This window comes from Erinaceus europaeus, chromosome 7, assembly GCF_950295315.1.
Source record: "Erinaceus europaeus chromosome 7, mEriEur2.1, whole genome shotgun sequence".
Taxonomy (NCBI): Eukaryota; Metazoa; Chordata; class Mammalia; order Eulipotyphla; family Erinaceidae; genus Erinaceus; species Erinaceus europaeus.
In genome coordinates, this window is record NC_080168.1 from 65,587,931 (window position 1) to 65,606,906 (window position 18,976).

The window sequence follows — 18,976 nt, forward strand, 5'->3', positions numbered from 1 at the left end:
TGGAACCATCCGTTCCACCCCAGTTCCATGGCTGCCAGTTCTTAGCAACATCACCCCGCCAGATATTCCTCGGGATGCGGCATCATCTAAGTTCATTTCCCACATCTACGTTCGACCGGACCTGCCAATATACGCGGATATCTTCGCCCACCCTGTCCAACGCTTGACGTCTCGCCACCCAATCTGGTCCCCTATGCCTACACTGAACTTCTCTGTTCCAGTCTCTTGGAAACAGAGTTGGCAGTCAGCTGAGGTAAAGAACAAACACCTCATCACAGACCCCTGCAGGCGTCAACCCGGCTTTGACCTAGCACGTTATGATTGGGCCCTCCTCAATCGCTATCGAACAGGCCATGGCCGGTGCGCCTCTATGTTCCATCGCTGGGGAGCCAGAGACGACCCGAATTGCCCCTGCGGCTACAGACAGACTATAACCCACATAGTCAATGACTGCCACCTCTCCAGATTCAAAGGAGGTCTCGAAACTTTACATCAGGCTCAACCTGACACTGTTGACTGGCTACGGAATAAGGGCAAACGCTAGAAGAAGAAGAACCAGAGCACTGCTCAGCTCTGGCTTGTGGTGGTGTGCCCCCACAGCAGCAGTTTTCTCTATGGCCATAGCTCCTTGAACTGGGATCATTAAACCGGGCTTTGCTCTTTGTGCCATGTGTGCTCAAACCACTGCACTACTGCCCAGTCCCGTTTGTTTTTAAGTTCTTGAATGTTAAGGCCAGTTGTGCAAGGCCGAATAGTCTCCATTTCTATGAACATGGGGTGATGTTTTTTTCTGTTATCTTCTACCTGAAATGAGAGAAGTAGGTGGTGCCACCTGGATGTGCCTGCTTTGAATTATGGTGGCAGTGTGTTGATGATGAAGTGGAAATACACAGTGATATTTGGTGATCTGTCCTGGTCAGAACATTACAGCTTTGAGCATGGATGTATGTTATTCACTGCCACCTATTACTGGTCCCTGTATACTTGTCCATTTCAGACGCTGTTAGTGACACACCTACAGGTGACATCATTGTCGTTGGTGTGGATGTGGAGATGCTCATCCAATAGTCAGTAAATCTTATACGTATATATTCAAGCGGAGACTTTTTTTGGAGAGGAGGGGAAGATGGGGAGAGAAAGATAGACACCTGCTTCACCACCTTCCCTGCAGGTGAGGAGCCGGGGGCTCGAACCAGGATCCTTACGCTGGTCCTTGCACTTAACCTGCTGCACTACTGCCCGACTCACGCGGAGACTGTTTTCTTAAATGAAGACCTTTGCTTGATGCCTATTTTTCCTAAAATACTGAACTAAAAAATAGCCTACCACATGCTTTACAATAATTTTTATTGAAAGTGTCTCAGAACTTCTGTCCTTAGTATGCATACTTTTGTTGGGCATATTTTAAATTTTCTTTATTGGGGGATTAATGGTTTATAGTTGACAATACAGTGGTTTGTACATGTATAACAACATTTCCACATAGCAATTTAATACCCACTAGTCTTTTACTTTGGTGCAACACCCTGCACCCAGCACTTTTAAGAAACCTGTGAACTGATTCTGCAACAAGAATGTGCCATTTGTTACCACTCTTGATTAGAACATTTTCTGGGGGTCGGGCAGTGGCGCAGTGGGTAAAGCGCATGTGGCGCAAAGCGCAGGGACCGGCATAAGGATCCTGGTTCGAGCCCCCGGCTCCCCACCTGCAGGGGAGTCGCTTCACAGGCGGTGAAGCAGGTCTGCAGGTGTCTATCTTTCTCTCCCCTTCTCTGTCTTCCCCTCCTCTCTCCATTTCTCTCTGTCCTATCCAACAACAAATTGCGTCACCAAGGGCAGTAATAACCACAACGAAGCTACAACAAGGGCAACAAAAGGGGGAAAAAATGGCCTCCAGGAGCAGTGGATTCATGGTGCAGGCACCGAGCCCAGCAGTAACCCTGGAGGAGGAAAAGAAGAAAAAAAAAAAAAACATTTTCTAAGAATTTTTTGCAAGCATCAAGATTTCTTAAAATCCATCTTTCTTTAAATCCATCTTTCTTTGAAGTTTTTTTTTTTTAATTTCAAAGGAGTATTCATAGGGCAGTTCCCTGCTTTAGAGCTGCTAAGTCCTCAGGTCAAGAATATACCTGGCTCTCTGGCCCGTATGCTGTGAAACACCATTCCAGATCCGCATTTGGGATTTGTGCTGAAAAAGGACTCTCCCTGGAGCAGAATAGTGTTCTATGTTTTGATGTGGCTGTGACGGGAACCCGGAGGTGTCCATCTTCCTCTCCTGATGTTAGCATGGATAGCAGGTGGTCGCCTTCTAGTGATCTACCTGGAGAAATGTGAAAGTCATGTTTTACACAAAGAGGAATCAAGCACAGGGCAGTGACAACTAGGTATAGAAACAGAACAAACACGAGGTATATAGATAGTTGGTAAGAGCAGACAGTAAAACCAGGGAGAAACAAGCAGTATCTCCATCCCTCAGCCCAGGAGAATAAATGTATCTTCTGCTTCTCCTGGAGAGAGAAGACAAGCAGGTCACCAAGTCTCTCACTTTCTATCCAGTAGAATAAGCAGCCGGGAAATACAGCTCAAACAGTGTTTCTCTAAGGAGACAAGCACTAGAGCACATGTTCAAGTCCCCTGCAGCAGTGCTGGGAGCTGTCTTTCCCATGATTCAAAAGTTGACCCAGATAATTGTGGGATTGTGCAGGTACTGAGCCCCAGAAATACCCCTGGTGACAACAAAAAGAGAAATAAGTCACTCTCCTCACAGGATAAAATAGTAACAGCAGAGAAACAAAGGTAAACAGAACCTGTCTTTCTCCCTCTACCCAGAAACAAGCATACCACAGAGAGGAATACTACAAAGAAAATACAAGCAGATAAGTTTTTCCTCAGAACAATAAATCAAGACAGTTATTTACCTTTTGGCTTACCTTTTGTAATTGGATTTATTTATGTAGAAAAATGTATATGCAAGAGAGTTCTGACAATATTTTCCTCTAAGTATCTGATAGTTCTTGGTCTAACATCCAAGTCCTTGATCCACTTGGAATTTACTTTTGTGTTGGGTGAAATATATTGGTTCAGTTTCATTCTTCATGTTTCAACCCCTTTTTTATTTTCTTTGTTGTTGCCCTTGTTTTTATCGCTGTTGTTGGATAGGACAGAGAGAAACAGACACCTGCAGACCTGCTTCACCGCTTGTGAAGAGACCCCCCTATAGGTGGGGAGCCGGGATCCTTGAGCCAGTCCTCGCACCATGTGAGCTTAACCCGCTGCACTACCGCTCAACAGCCCTCCCCTTCCATACTTCCATCTATATATAGAGATTTTTTTTTCTCTCATACTTTTTTTTTTTTTTTGCCTCCAAGGTTATTGCTAGAACTCGGTGTCGGCACTGTGAATCCACTGTTCCTGGAGGCTATTCCCCCCCCATTTTTGTTGCCCTTGTTATTGTTATTGATTGATGCCATTGTTGTTGGATAGGACAGAGAGAAATGGAAAGGGCAAGAGAAAGATACCTACCTACAGACCTGCTTTTGAAGCGACTCCCCTGCAGGTGGGGAGCTGGGGGCTCAAACAGGGATCCTTGTGCTTAACCAGCTGCACTACCGCCTGACCCCCCCCCCTCAGACTTCTATGGATATATCTATAGAAATTTTTTTACTATTTGTTTTTTTTTATATTTTCCCTTTTGTTGCCCTTGTATTTTATTGATGTTGTCACTGTTAAGATAGAGGGGGAGACATCTGGAGACCTGCTTCACCACTCGTGAAGCGACCCCCCTGAAGGTGGGGGCAGGGAGCTCGAATCGAGATCCTTACGCTGGTCCTTGAGCTTCAAGCCACATGCGCTTAACCTGCTACACTACCGCCCGACTCCCATATATACAGACATTTTTTTTCTTCCATATATTTTTTAAATGTATAAAAAGGAAACAGTATCTTTTTTTTTTTTGCCTCCAGCGTTATTGTCGGGGCTCAGTGCCTGCACCATGGGTCCACTGCTCCTGGAGACGATATTTTCCCCTTGTTTTTTACCATTGTTGTTACTGTCGTTGGACAGGACTGAGAGAAATGGAAAAAGGAGGGGAAGACAGAGAGAGGGAGAGAAAGACCCCTGCAGGTGGGGACTAGGGGCTAGAATCTGTCCTTGCTCACTGCAATGTGTGCACTTAACCAGGCCTGGACCCTTCATTCTCTATAGAGATTTTTCATTACTCTGGTCAACTAGAAAAATCCCTTATATAGCATCAGTCAGCCATGTAAAGTGGCCCCCAACCCAGAACCCTACCAACAAACTCTGACCCAGAATGTTGGCCAGAGTCCATCTCCCATAATCCTCCATCTCTTATGATGCAGATAGCCCTGTCCCAGGTCATCCAGATAATGACAAAACCAAGATTCAAACCTAGTCTGTCTTTCAGTCCATGTTGCTGAAACTATAGCACTTTTTAACTCTGATGCTACTACCTGTCATGGTGAAAAGAAGCATTCCTCAATAACTAAGAAAGACCGTGTGTTCAGAGTCGTCAGCGAAGGAAGTCTGCACTTACCTCCTAAACTCCATGTCAGTGCTTAGGTGCTTCTATGTGTCTGTGTCCGTGGCCTCCATCTCACAATTGGCATATTAGAGACACTTGATGAATCTGATTGAACTGGTCTTGCAGTAAACAGTCATGCTATAGAACAGAATTCAGTAAGAGATGTGGAATAGACTCGGTCAAGGATTTTCAGAAGAGTTCGCTACTCTCCTACAGAAAATAGGAATGGTTGTTGCTTTGCGTGTGAGCACACTTGCATGTGCATTTCAGAACTTCTGACTTTCAGACCATGATGCCGGGCAACATTGTCAATAGAATCAGCAAGACAATCTAGACAAGTCTACAGTTCCTATTTTACTGTGAGATTTGTTTTAAAAATTTGTTCTTGGTGGCTTGTCATTGCTGGTGCACTGATCACTTATGTGGTTATTACCCTTGATAATCTGCAGGTTGCAGCCACTGGATTTGGGTGTTTGTTTTTTTCCCCTTTCTCTACTTTTTTATTGGATAGTCAGTTCAAAATTGAGGAGAGACACCTGCTTCACCACTTGCAAAGCTTTCCCACTGTGGGTGAGGACCAGGGGATTGAATATATATATTCCTTTTCCCCCATATTTCTATCTAGATTTTTTTCTCTCTCCCATACTTTATATATTTAGAGAGGGTTTTTTTCTTCTTTCTTTCTACCTTTAGACCATTTTTAAAACTTTATTGGATAGAGACAGCCAGAAATTGAGAGGAGGGGGAAATAGACACTTGCAGCCGTGCTTTACCACTCGCAAAGCTTTCCTCATGCAGGTGAGGACCAGGGGCTTGAACCTGGGTCCTTATGCACTGTAATGTGCACTCAACCAGGTGCGCCACCACCAGCCCCCCATACTTCTTTCTCTTTCTCTCTCTCCCATGGGTTCTGTCCACCAAGATTTTTCTTTCGTGTGTGCGTGTATATATATTTTCTCTCCCCCCTACAGATGGGGAGCTGGGGGCTCAAACAGGGGTCCTCACACTGGTCCTTGTACTTGGTGCTACATGCGCTTAGCCTGCTGTGCCACTGCCCAGCCCCCTTCTTTCACTTTTCTATCCATCTATCTATATAGAGTTTTTTCTCTCTCTTCCATACTTATCTATGTATTTAATCTCTTCCATACCTCTATCTACAGAAATTTCTTTCTGCTCTTTTCCATGCTTCTATCTGCCTGTCTATATAGATTTTTCTTTCTCTATATATATAGACATATGGAAGATCTTGTCTTTTTTTGTCTTTATTTATTGGATCGAGACAACCAGAAATCAAGAGGGGAGAGGGAGATAGAGATACAGACACACACCTGCAGCCCTGCTTAACCACTGCAGGTGGGGACCGGGGGCTTGAACCTGGGTCCTTGTGCACTGTAATGTGTACTCAACCAGGTGTGCCACCACCCAGCCCCCCCATACTTCTTTCTTCCTCCCATACTTCTATCGAGATTTTTCTCATATACTTTCTTCTCCATCTTTTTTCTTTCTCTCCCATACTTTATCTATGTATTTAATCTATAGAGATTTTTTACTCTTCCATACTTCCTACCTATATCTCTATATATAGATTTTTCTTTCTTTCTCTTTCATACATCTATATAGTTTTTAAAATATATATTTATTGGATAGAGACAGCCAGAAATTGAGAGGAGGGGGTGATAGACACCTGCAAGTGGAGACTGGGGGCTTGAACCTGGGTCTAGGTGCACCACCACCCAGCCCCTAGATCTTCTATACTGTTTGTTTTTCATTAACACAGAGATATCTTTCTCAAACTGTTTATTCTGTATTAGTTGACTGTTCTTACTATCCTGTCTTTCAATCTGTCCAGCTGTTTTTTTATTCTGCTGTGTTTTACTGAAAGATTCACACAGATCTTACAATAAGCACTTAACATACACAACTGAAAGCAATTGTCACTTGTGATAATTATTTCCTATATAGCTATTCTAACCTATGGCACTGGCACAGACATGAAGCTTATGGAGACTTTACCTGAGAAACCTACCTTCCCAGATCCAGAGTGATTCCCAACGATAACAGCTCTGCAGGAATGCCAAGGCTTGGCAGTGGATGCCTGCCCACCTACCGGGAAGACCGGCCTTTCACCAGAACACCACTTGGAGGGTTTACAAACCCTGGTGCTGAGCTTCCTACTTTGACTTACATCTTCTAGGTGCCAGCAGAACCTCTTTGCCTGACAGCTCTGTATTACACAACACTCAAGTTCAAGGATGGCATACACATGGTGGGTTCGATCCACTGCTGTGCTTCTCTCTCACGAAGGATGGAGCTGTCATTCAACAATGAGGAGGACACTGAAAACGAGATCAGGCACACCACCCATAGATTGCCAGGGCCCCAAATCTTCTGAACAACTCGTATGGAAGCTACAAGCTACGAATGACACAATCCCACAAAGCCAGACAACACAAATCACCTCACGTAAGAAACATCCAAACACAACAGACATGCGGGAGGCCGACTTTCCTAACAGCCGATCTTTGTTCGACCCCCTGGCTCTAGATATGATCGCACCTTGCACAGGGTTGTAAGCTTTACAGCTTTGGGAGGATATGGCAGTGTGTGTGTGGGGGGGGGGGGGCGGGTTGTGTCATACCTGCTGGAACCCACATCACCATGTGCAAGGAGGAGTCCCGCTAATTCCCTCTCCATGCTGATTTGAAAAAAGTGAAACAGGAAAACAGTGACTGCATGAGTACATTGCTCATACATACAGTAACCCTCAATGCACTAAAAATAGAGAAATGTCATCAAGACCAGGTCATGGTCACTGCCTTTTCTCCCCTCCCCCCAATTTTTTCTTTAATGAGGTAAGTAAGCCTCACATCACTATTCACTTTTTACATTAACAGACAAAAACAGGCACCACATCATGACAACTCTGCCTGATACCCGGCGGTTTCTCTGGAAGGACAGGCCTTGCAGCAGCAGAAGTATGGGGACCGGCTCTCCACCACGCAAGCTCAGTGCTCACTAGGGAGTCAAGTAATTCAACCTGTTGGCACCTCCTAACAGACCTTACAGGACCCTTTTTCACATACCTGATGAAAAGGAGGTTTTCAAAAGAAAAAAGAAAAGGAGGTTTTCTTGGATGGTGAAGTAAGACACATCTCCATTCCTGGTAAATGTGTTTGCAAAGCCTTGCTCGCAGGGAAAGTACAGGGCCTTCACGCAGTAGAAGGTTTCCTGGTTCTGAGCGTACAGCTACTGACACAGCTCAGCTCTGGGCTTCAGCACGTGGCTGGAGCCTCTGACAGACTGGCCCTGGAACAAGGTTTTGTTGTAGCCTTGGTTCCTGGCTCTCCACAGGGCCCAGCCCCCTCGCTGGGGTGCACCAGCCGCACAGATGGCAGCCACACGGCTCTCCCACAGAGGCCATAGCTCACCAGGCATGAGCTGTCCCACAAGTTTGTGACCCTGCCCACCACCCCAGTGGAGAAAAACATATGAAGGTAGACAGTGTCTCAGAGAAGCAAAAGGTAATGATAGCAGGGAAGAGAAAGAAAGGGTCTCTCCCTAGGAGAAGCCAAAGCCAGGCTGGCAGGAGGCTTCACAGCAGCCGAGTGGTGGAGCCATGCAGGCACTGAGCCCCAGTGACAAAGAGCCTTGGTGGCAAAAGTAAACAAGAAAACCAAGCAGTCAGCACAAACTTCAGAGAGAAACGGAGTCTTTATGGAGAAGCAAAATCAAACATTGTCTCTCTAGGACACTAAGTCCAAACTAAACACACTGTTCACCTTCATTTCTTACTGTCTACTTTCACTAGAACAAGCACAGACAGCAGCAGAGGAGGATTTCTCTCTAGAAGAGTAATTGAAGCAGGGCGGGGTGGTGGCGCACCTGGTCGAGTGCACAAGGAACGGATCTCTTTCTTTCTCTTCTGTCTTCCCCTCCTCTCTCAATTTTTATCCTATCCAAAAAATAGAATAGCCAAGGGGCAGTGGATTCACAGTGTAGGCACTGAGCCCCAGCGATAACCCTGGAGAAGGAGAAAGAAATAATACAGTAATACCACGAAGGAAAATAAAGGTAGACAGTTTGTCTCTTTCTCCAGAAGACTTAACACAAGAAGAGAGAGAACACTACAGAAGAGAAATCCATTAGACACACAAACTCCCTCTGCCCTGGAACAGGAGCATAAGATAAAGCTTGGGAAAAGGCAAACGGAGTCTGCCTGTCTCTTCTGGATGGTGCACAGCTTTGCCAAGCGTGTGACCCACAGTGCAGCAGCTTCTTTCTCATGGATAGACACAGGCAGAGAGAAGTAAAGGCTGTCTCCAAAATATATAGGAAACGTCTCTTTCTTCCCTGGACAATGTGCCCAAGGTAGGTAGAAATACAAGAAAAGACATTCATTTCCAGGAGAATAAGCACATGATAGGGAGACACAGATATGAAGTGTCTCTCCTTTGTGCCGCCCGGAAGATTTAAGAGTCTGATATGCAGACGGAGGCTCAAGAAAGAAAATGAAATTTCAGGCCTCTTCTCTGAGCAACTGAGCCACAAAATAAAAGATGCTGCTCTCACAATGGTCTAATTGTCTTTTTCTTCAGCTCTGTCCCCCAGCAGTTTTTACAGCAACAAAAAACAGACCTACCTGGGTGTGGACAGCCGCTGTGGTTGCCACGTGAGCTGGTGGCTGAGGCCTGGAGTCCGCTGTCCCAGCTCTCCTTCCAGCCTCCCCAGGGCCATCAACAAAAGCCTAGGAATGCCCACCCAGAGCTCCCCGTCAGAGCCATTCCCTCACAGTGAACGGCATTTCAGCTCACTGACATATGTCCTAACTGCCCCCAGGGCTGTCATTGGGGCTTCATGCTGGCTCTCTGAAACCACTACTCTCAGAAACCGCTCCCCCCCCCCCGTTTTATTCCATAGGACAGACATCCCTGTAGCTGGGGAGCAGGAGCTCAAGCCTAGTCCTTGCACTGGTAATATATGCACTTAACTGGGTGTGTCACCACCAAGCCCTTCATTGCTGTACTTTCAAAAAGTGTTTGTGCTGTCAAAATTATACTGACAAAAGATGTTCAGACTCTAAAGTCACAGTCAGTCACTTCAGCAGTGACCATACCCACTCCATTTGCACAGTAAAAGAAAATGGGACGTATATATTTTTTTATTGCCACCAGGATTATCACTGTGGCTCTGTACGTGCAAAGTGAATCCACCATTCCTGGATTCCACCCCTTATTTGATAGGACAGAGAGGACACCTGTAGGCCTGTTTCACTGCTAGTGAAGCTTCCCCGCTGCAGGTGGGGAGCGGGGACCTGAACCCAGGTCCTTGTGCCTGGTAATGTGTATGTTGAACCAGTGTTCCACCTCCCAGTTCCTAGGCTTCAGCTGTGTCTCATCAGTCTATCACAAGCCACTTGCATATTCTGTCAGAATGGCCCATCAGTTTAGCCCTCTGGAAGCATCAAGTCTCTCAGCAGCCCCTGCTGAGTGCCAACCAGGTCCACCCAGTTTGCATCCAGCTGAGAGCCCGCTAGCCATGTCTGAGTAAGCCTCAGAGAGCTCGCTCACCTCACTCTGGATAAGCTCCACTTGGCAATGTTAGACACATAAGAAAGTCGACTATGGGGCTGGAGCCAGTCAAGCTTTCTGAACCCACTGGGCACTGGGCCACTAAGGCCTTTACCTCATCAGGGGATCCTGGCCTTTTGGCAAAGTTCATTGGCACCAATGTTTTGATGAGTACTTTTGTCCACAGTCCCCTCCCATGAAGCTTCACCAACTCACAAGGCAGGAAGTACATGGCAGGGTGAGGAGGGGGCACTCACCTGTCCCTTGAAGAGCAGGTGGGCACAGCCCCCTCGGTGGTTCTCCTCCTGGCTCACATGTCCCTGCCTGTCACGCTGGATGCCTGGGGAAGTGGAAGACATTAGCCCGAGTGAGCGGACAGTGGTACTTGGTGGCATAGGCTGTCACCTGTTGCTGTGTGAGGTGGGAACCCAAGGAATCTGGGGTGGGGGCTCCCTGAGAACTGGCTGAGGGGGTACAAGGGAGCAGCGACCAGGGAGAGGGAGTGTGAGCACAGACCAGCCTGTGAGGGTGGCTGTCTTGTGTTGCCCATGTCTGTTCCAGGTTTGCAGGCAAAGAGTGTGTGAGTGAGTGAGTGAGTGAGTGAGTGTGTGTGTGTGTGTGTGTGTGTGTGTGTGTGTGTGTATATGTGTATATGATCTAGGGCAAGAACAGTCAGGTGGTGGATGCTTGAAGTCTCTGAAGGGAGCAGGACTGGCAGTCCAGGTTGCTTTGGCTCCAAGAACCTTTTTACTTACGAGAGTGGAGAGGAGAGAATGACAACCAGAGCATCACTCTGGCACATGTGCTGCTGGGCGTTGAACTAGGGACCTTATGCTTCTTAGTCCAGTGCTCTACCCACTGAGCCACCTCCCAGACCATGGGGCTTAGAGCCTCCAGTGAGCAGTGTCTACAGCATGGGGGAGCTGAGAAGTGGAGAGGAGGGTCATTTCCCCTACCTGCTGCCCATCTCTGTCCTCCCAGGGCCACATGCAGAACCGTCTGCTTAGAGGCCTGAGCTTCCTGCACACCCATTTCTGCTCCTCCAGGATGCTTGAGAAAGAAGAAATCAAGCATCCGTTAAGTAAAACATTTGAGTAAGTAGATACTCTCCCAGAAACTGCAGGGCCTCGGCACAGCTGACGAGTGCCCGTCTACTCACTCTCATCCGTCTTAACTGTGAGAGGAGGAGACCAGGTGACACAGAGAAAGACTCAAGCTTTTTAAATTTGTTTGAAAAGCTCCTTATAAAAGCTCGGAAAGGGGTCAGATGGTGGTACACCCAGTAGAGTGCAAACATTACTAAGTGTGGGGATCCAGGTTCAAGCCCCTGGTCACTGCCCACAGGGACTGTAGGGACCGCTCTCATCCATCTCACTATAAAAGGTGGTTGCCAGGAACAGCGCCTGAGCCCCAGCACATCTAGGCAGCCTCACGCACGGGAAGCTTCATGTGTGGCGTCCCCCCTCTCCTGTCTCCCCCACCCTCTTTCTATCTGAGACCAAAAGAACAAAGAGGTCACTGGCAGGTGGAGCCCCCTCAAAGCCCAAGTGTGAACAGTTGGTTGAGTGACTCAAGACAGTTCACTGTCACGGCAGGAAGGCAGGAGTGGTAGGAGGAGGCTCCATCAGGGACATGCTCTGAGGCAGGAGCTCGTGGTTCCAGCAGACAGATGTGGATCCTGGGGACACAAGGGGGGGGGGGACAGTCCTGCTGCAGCCCATGCTCAGGACTCGCCACCCGCCGCCCTTACCTGCAGAGGTGTCCAGCAGCTCCACACTGGACTCTGGCCAGGACTGTGATCCATGTCTGCAGGTGGCCGTGGATGTCACCTCTTGCGGAAGGCGGTTCTGAGGGTCCCCGGGTGAGAGGCCATGTGAGGTCGCTGTGTTCCCTGGGGGAGGGGGGTTACCCTGGGGAGACACCTGTCTTCCTCACAGGGCCAAGGCAGAGGATGTGGGGAAGAGACACTCGGGACAGGCTGGACAGATGGAAGACTGGGGCAACACAAGAGCTCTGAGTGGGTCCAGCGGTACTGACCACGGGATGGGTCTGCCCCCACCTGCCCGGCACACCAGGAGCCCTGGGCACTGCCCAACAGGAGGGGACCCCTGCCCCCAGGTGCTGAGGCAGCCAGGCTGCCCTGCTGCCAGGGAGAAGTACTCACACAGTGATGCAGCACCATCTTTGTAAAATAAGATGCAATTTATTTCTCAGAGGCACTAGGCCACCCTGTGAGCATGTCCCCAGCCGCAGGGAGGCGCTCACTCAAGACAGAGACAGAGACGCAAGAGAGGGAGGCAAGCGGGCACCATATGCCCCTCAGCTTATGAGGGAGAATGGGGCCCGAGTGGCTCTCGGCTATGCTCCAGCTTGGGCTGCAGGCTTACGGCTTGCAGGTTGTGAGGCTCTTCTACAACCAACACTGTTCATCTCTGCACTCTGGGAGCACAGAGGCTGTCGCGTAGGGGTGGAGGGACTTTTGAAGTCCTGGAGTTTTATGGCTGATGGGAGGAAGGCAGTGCCAGGACAGGTCCTGGTGACACTTCATTGCCCAGACACAAGGGGCTGACTCCTCCATGCACAGTCCATACTTTTGAGGGGCTTTTAAGAACATTCTGCAAGTCTGCACCAAAGACTGATATTTTCTATAACATTGTTTTGGAAGCTGTTATTAAAACCACTATAGAGAAAATAAAAGTGAGCATATGTGTATATATTAAATATCTTATAACTTATGTAATAAATAACAGCGTCAAATCGTTAGATCCAATTTGCTTTCCCTCTCTTTTAGATAAAAAGGTAGTTTCAAAATTATGAACCTTGACTTCTCCCCTAGACTGAGCATTCTTCACAAACTCTCCACAGCAATGACTCTGCTCTAAGCACTGAGTTCTCAGAAACCTGGGAAGGGCTACAGGACTCAGTCTACACAGAACATTCCTATGAGAGTGCAGTGTCTTTCTTGCTCAAATAGTCTTTGCAAAAAAATAATCCCATGCTGTCTGAATGTTAGGCTAGTAAAGTAGAGTATCTCTTCATTAATATCTTAGTATTTCTCATAAAGCAATAGAATATACGACTCTCCACCAAAATAACCATCTATTTGGAGGCAGAAATATGTATGCTTTTAAAAGCACTCTGGAATCTCAGAGCAGGCCCACTGTTCCAGAAATCCTTGTCATGAGATCAAAGTACTTTTAAGGTTCTCATCGAGAGCAAGGGGCACGCACGACGACCCTTACTTCCCACCAGGGGAAGGAACACCCAGCGGGCTCCCAGAAGCTTCCTTTTTGGTATGAGGGTGATGGGAAGGGCCTGCCCTGCATGTGTTCCCCCTACCCCTGGACTGGGCTCTTGCCATATCTGAGGAGATGCTCACTCAGGAGCAGCCCTCCCCCACATATCCCAGAAGGCTCTGAGAAGCTGCCGGCCCGATTGCTGGTTCAGGTGGGATGAGCACAGAGCCGCGGCAGAGGCAGCGGCTTATCCAGAGGGACCCCACCTGGCCTGGCTTTCCTGGCACTCAGGGTCGGGAGCAGATAAATGGGTATGTCTCCCCATCCCCACCCCCGCGAGGCCGAACTCAGGTGCAGGCAGGAGCAGCGCCCTCACCCACCCCCCAGGCCCCCCAAGCCCCGCAGTCTCCGCTCCAGCCGCTCCAGCTTGGCCAGGTTCTCGAGCAGCAGCCGGCTGTCGGGCACCAGCCTCAGGGCCCGCTCATAGTAGGCGCGGGCAGACGCGTAGTCTCCCTGCGGGACAGGACACAGCAGTCACCCCTCACGCAAGTGGATACAGTCCGGTCCTGAACCATGGCAGCTGGGAGACACGAGGGCCCTGGTCTACACTATGGGGGGGGGGGGGAGGACCGAGCCACTGGTCTACACTGTGGGGGAGATCAGAGCCCCTGGTCTATACTATAAGGGGAGACAGGGCCCATGGTCTACACTGTGGGGGGAACCGGGTCTACAGAGTGTATGTGTGTGTGTGTGGGGGGGGGACAGATTCTCTGGTCTACACTGTGAGGGGAGAGTGTCCTTGTCTATAGTGTTGGCAGTGTGGGGAACAGAGCCCTGGGTCTACACAGTGGGAGAGACAGAGCACCTGGTCTACACTGTGGGGGGACAAAGCTTCAGGTCTACACAGTGGGGGCGTTGGATACACAGTGGCTGGAGGATAAAGAAGAGGGAGAGGCGACTCTAGTCCAGCCTCAGCCCACCCCATGAACCCAGGTAAAGGGCCGGAAGACAGCTTTCCCAGGAAGGCTCCTAGGACCTGGGTTTGAGCCCTGGCTACCCCATGGGAGCTCCCACACGAGGGAAGTTCACGAGAGGTGGAGCCCTGCTGTGGTGTCTCCTTTCCTCTCTCTCACCCTCTATCTAGGAGAAGGAGGAACTTCAGCATAAAATAATTTTAATCACTGTGCTCTTTACATTGGAAAATACCAATAACACATTCACACCCAAGGTCCCAGGTTCCATCCCCAGTACCACCATCAGCCAGAGCTAAGCAGGGCTCTGGGGAAAATAATAATGGAGGAGGAGGTGGTGGCCAGGGACACAGCACAATAGTTCTGTAAAGAGACTCTCCTGCCTGAGGCTCTGAGGACCTGGGTCTGCACCCTGGCCCACCCTGTGGGAAGAGCCATGCGTCCTCTTTCTCCTCCTCTATCTAGAGGAAAGGGAAAAAACGGCCAGCAGGAGCCAAGCTCTGGACCCCAGTCTCGCACCCTGGTCCCACATGGGAGCACCAAAGACTCTGGGGACTCTGTAGGGGACTCTGAGGTTGGTGGGTGGTGCAATGATGTTTCCCCTGCCTGGGCAGGCTGCCTGGCCACGTCCCCGGGCTCCATGGCAGAGGGGCACAGCACTCAGACACCCTCCCCGGCCCCAGGCAGGTGGGGGACTCTCTGGCTGCACATGTCTGGGGGGCACCATCACCCCATACCTGCCGACCCCACACCTGGCCTGGCAGTGCTACCTGTCCTCTGTGAGGATGACAGTGGCTGCCACCCTCCTGCCACCTGCGGCAGGCACAGCCTGAGGAGCCGCAGCTGCCTGAAGGGGCTGGAGTCCAGAGGACTGAGGCACTCTGGCCGAGGCCTTGCTGTCCTGCATAAGGAGCTCTAGCCTCTGGCTGGGCAGAACACAGGCTCCCAGCATGAGGCCTTGGGTTCCATCCCTAGCTTGGCAGCCAAGTGCCCGCTACCAGAGGGCATTGTGCAGCTGTCCCTCCTCACCACAGGCCACCAAGCTCCAGCACCCTCTCATCATCCCTCCCCTCCCCAGGGCTGCCAGGGCCCTGCTGGGTGCTCTCAAGGACAGGACCAGCCCAGAGACCTGTGCTGACCTAAGGACCTGGGCTCTGCAGTCACAGGGCCATGGGGAGTGCACTCCTTGCCTGGGGACCACCGCCTCCCTGGGGCTCTTACTTTGATGTGCTGGATGCCACCCATGTTCATCCAGGCCTGGGCCTGCTCAGGGTTGAGCTCCACAGCGGCCTCGTAGCTCTGTAGGGAAGGAGCGGTCAGGGTGGGGCACCCACCATGGGGCTTGCTGACCCTGCCCTAAGTGGGGGGGAGACACATGGTGCAGCTGCAGAGCAGGGTGTCCACTGGGCCCAGGGAGGTGGCGGCACTCGGCCCAGTACAAGGTAAAAGACATGAGCTGGTGGTGCACTCGACTGACCCAGGTTCAAGCCCTACCTCCCCCATCTGCTGGGGGTAGAGGTTTCATAAGGCCGGGTGGTGGTGCACCTGGTTGAGTGCACATATTACAATGTGCAAGGACCAGGGTTCAAGCCCCCAGGCCCCACCTGTAGGGGGAAAGCTTTCTGAGTGGTGAACTAGGGCTGCAGGTGTGTGTGTGTGTCTCTCTCTCCCTCCCTCCCTATCTCCCCCTTCCCTCCTCATTTCTGGCTAGCTCTACCCAATAAATAAATAATCTAAAAGAGAGAGAAAGAGAGAGAGAAGCTTCATGAGCAGTGAAGCAGGACTGCAGGTGTCTTTCTCTCCTTTTTCCACCTCCCCTCTCAACTTCTGTCAAATAAAATAGAAAAAAAGAAAAAATAGGGAAAAATGACTTCTGGGAGCAGTGATCTGCAGTGTTGGCACTGAGCCCCATAGATAGCCCTTGACTGAAGTCAATAAAAACATGAAAAATAAATAAATGAATAAATAGAGGTTGGGTGGTGGCACACCCAGTTGAACACACATATCACCAAGCACAAGGACCCGGGTTCAAACTCCCAACCTCCCTACAGGGGGGAAACTTCAGGTCTGAGGTATGTCATTCTCTCCTCTCCTCTCTTAATTTCTGACTCTGGGGTGGGGGTGGAGTTCAGGTCCTGGAACAGGATAGAAGAGGACCTAGTGGGGGTTGTATTGTTATGTGGAAAACTGGGAAATGTTATGCATGTACAAACTATTGTATTTACTGCCAACTGTAAAAACATTAATCCCCCAATAAAGGGAAAAAGAAAAGAAAAAAAAGGCTGCCAGGAGAGCAGTGCAGATATCAACTCATGATAACCCTGGTGTGGGTGGGAGGTGCTACAGACACCACTAGCAGACAGAGGGTGGTGGGTGGTGGCCAGAGCCCAGGATGGAGACATGGCCCTTCTCGGACACCCAGCCTCTGGCTGCAGGCTCCCTGCTCACGGCCATGTCTCTGGTGGTTTCAGAGACTGGACTGCTGTTAAGACCTGCCCAGTGGTCTGTACCTCTGCTACTCCTACGGCCCAGTGAGTGTCCTGCGATGGCTTCCCAGGCCATGGATCTACACAGGAACGTGGCTGACACCTAGAATGCTCCCCTGGAAACTCAGACCCGGAGGTATTCTGTCTGTCCCTCCTCAGAGTCCCCCAATGGTCCAGGAAGTGCCGCAGCAGTGCAGCTGGAAGACAAAACCACAGCCCACATGCGGAGGCCCCGCCTCCCCCACTGTACCTCGAAAGCCTCGTCCAGCAGGTTCTGCTCTCGCAGCTGGTTTCCCTTGGTGAAGAAGAGCTCAGATGCCACCCTGGGGTCCTTGGGCTCCAGCTGCAGAGCCTTGTTGATGGCATCCAGGGCCTGGGGGGGGGGGGGTCAGACACAGGATGTGGCAGGTGGTAGGTGGACACCCTCTCCTGGTTAGGGCAGTGATGCCCCACATGAGAAACGGGCCCCCCACTACCTGGCTGTGCAGCTCCTGCTTGCTGTAGATGGCCGACAGCAGGCGGTAGCACTCTAGGCAGCTGGGCTCCTCCCCCACCATGTGGCTGGTCAGCGCCTCGGCCTCCTCCGTCTGCCCCACCACAGCCAGCACCTGGGCCTGACAGACAGCCGGGCTTTGTGAGGGTGCTGGGCACGGGCCCCCTGCCAGTGCAGGGTTGCAGATCCCAGGCAGCGGGGAGCCTGGTTCCAAGCCTGATCTGTGCATGTCAGTGTGACAGGCAAGAGCACCCACAGGGAGCAGGAGCGGCTGTGGCTCAGCTACCAGCTGGCCATGCATGGCCACCAAGCCCAGAGTCAGTGCTGACCCTGCCAACCTCAGGCCTGTCAGGATGGCAGGCGGAGAAGGGCCTCCCTGACTCTCCGAGTGCTGGCTGTGCCTGCGGTGAGGACAGTGCTGAGCAGAGAGCAGCCTCCCAGGGGTAGAGCCCACAGCTGCCCTCAACCACCATGCCCAACTACTGGGACGCCCTTTCTCTCTCCAGGGACCACGCACTGGGAAGTAAGGGCTGAGGGCATGCAGCCTAATGTTTAATGAAAGATTGAGGATGGGAGAGGAGGGGGAGATAGAGTGGGTGGGTACGGCTCAGCCCCAGCATCAGGGAGTGGGGTCGCACCCACAGCCTCAGGAGCCTAGCTGCAAGTCCTGTGCCCTGATGGCCTGCACCCAGCCAGGCCCGGTGTGCTGCCCTGACACACTCTTCAATTTGGGGAGTGACTCTGGCAGGGGTGCCCCCCAGCACACCTGCTCCGCTGCAACTCCCCCTCCTCTGCACTCACCAGGGCCAGGCGCACCTCCCGCTGGGCAGGCTGCAGGGCAGCGGCCTCCTGGTAGACCTGCAGCGCCTCCTGGTAGCGACCCGTGTTGTAGTACAGCGCTCCCAGGGGCGACAGGGTCTCAGCTCTGCGAGCCACCTGCAGGGCGCTGCAGGGAGAGAGGGCTGGCTTGGGGCTCTCAAGGGGCTCCCAGGTGGGGGCAGCCCGGGACGGCCAGGACTCCTTTTCTGCAGCCTGGCTCTGCCATGGGGACCACGGGAGGGTGGCCCTGGACACTCCAGTCACATCCCCCCTCCACGACTTCGCCCTCAGCCATGGAAGCAGGTGGCCGCAAGGTCCTGGAACACTCAGATCAAGTAGGGTGTGGTGACACTCCCCAACACCGCCCAGGAGGACCACCCCCCAGGCAGTGTTGTTGTATCCCTGGTCTTAAGTCCCGTTCTGCCCCAGGGTCGGCCTGGGGTGGGGTGCTCACCGCTTGTACCACTGCTCGGACAGGCCGTCATCCCCCAGAGATCGGTGCAGCCTCCCCAGGTTGGCCATGGCCACATGGTGGCTGGGGCTGAGCCGCACAGCCTGCTCATAGTGGGCTGCTGCCCGCTCTGGGGCACCTGCAGGGAGAGCAGGTGAGAGCAGCTCAGAGCTGGCCAGACTCCTAGGCGCCCCATCAGCCAGTGGCCGCCCAGAGCCTGCACCCCACCCCCTCTTCAGCACCACGTGGCCCGAGACCAGCCCACTCAACAGCCAAGAAGCACAAGCCAAGAGGGAGCTTGCTGGGGAGGTGGTCTCAGGCTCAAGCCCAGGCACCCTGTGAGAGGTGCTCTCACACTGGAGAAAGCTCCCACACTGTGGCATCTCACTTGATCTCTCTCTCTCTCTGAATGA

At 51.3% G+C, this 18,976-nt stretch overlaps 1 protein-coding gene across 2 annotated transcripts in view; it reads right to left on the minus strand.

The window, feature by feature from the left end:
* Window positions 1–1,249: 1,249 nt before the first annotated feature.
* The window catches only part of TMTC1 (transmembrane O-mannosyltransferase targeting cadherins 1), a 92,646-nt gene continuing 74,919 nt past the window's right edge, over window positions 1,250–18,976 (minus strand). The window contains exons 14-26 of one of the 2 annotated variants that reach the window (XM_016191221.2): window positions 18,567–18,702; window positions 18,095–18,239; window positions 17,277–17,414; window positions 17,051–17,173; window positions 15,536–15,613; window positions 11,858–13,856; window positions 11,064–11,157; window positions 10,365–10,447; window positions 9,180–9,284; window positions 8,423–8,561; window positions 4,553–4,678; window positions 2,130–3,145; window positions 1,250–1,940 (exon numbers count right to left, since the gene is read on the minus strand). In XM_016191221.2, the coding sequence (XP_016046707.2) occupies window positions 13,716–13,856; window positions 15,536–15,613; window positions 17,051–17,173; window positions 17,277–17,414; window positions 18,095–18,239; window positions 18,567–18,702 (761 nt within the window). In that variant the 3' untranslated portion in view covers window positions 1,250–1,940; window positions 2,130–3,145; window positions 4,553–4,678; ... (3 more) ...; window positions 11,064–11,157; window positions 11,858–13,715. Of the gene's footprint in view, window positions 1,941–2,129; window positions 3,146–4,552; window positions 4,679–8,422; window positions 8,562–9,179; window positions 9,285–10,364; window positions 10,448–11,063; window positions 11,158–11,857; window positions 13,857–15,535; window positions 15,614–17,050; window positions 17,174–17,276; window positions 17,415–18,094; window positions 18,240–18,566; window positions 18,703–18,976 lie in introns of those variants that run through there. The other variant, XM_060194590.1, reaches the window with a different exon arrangement.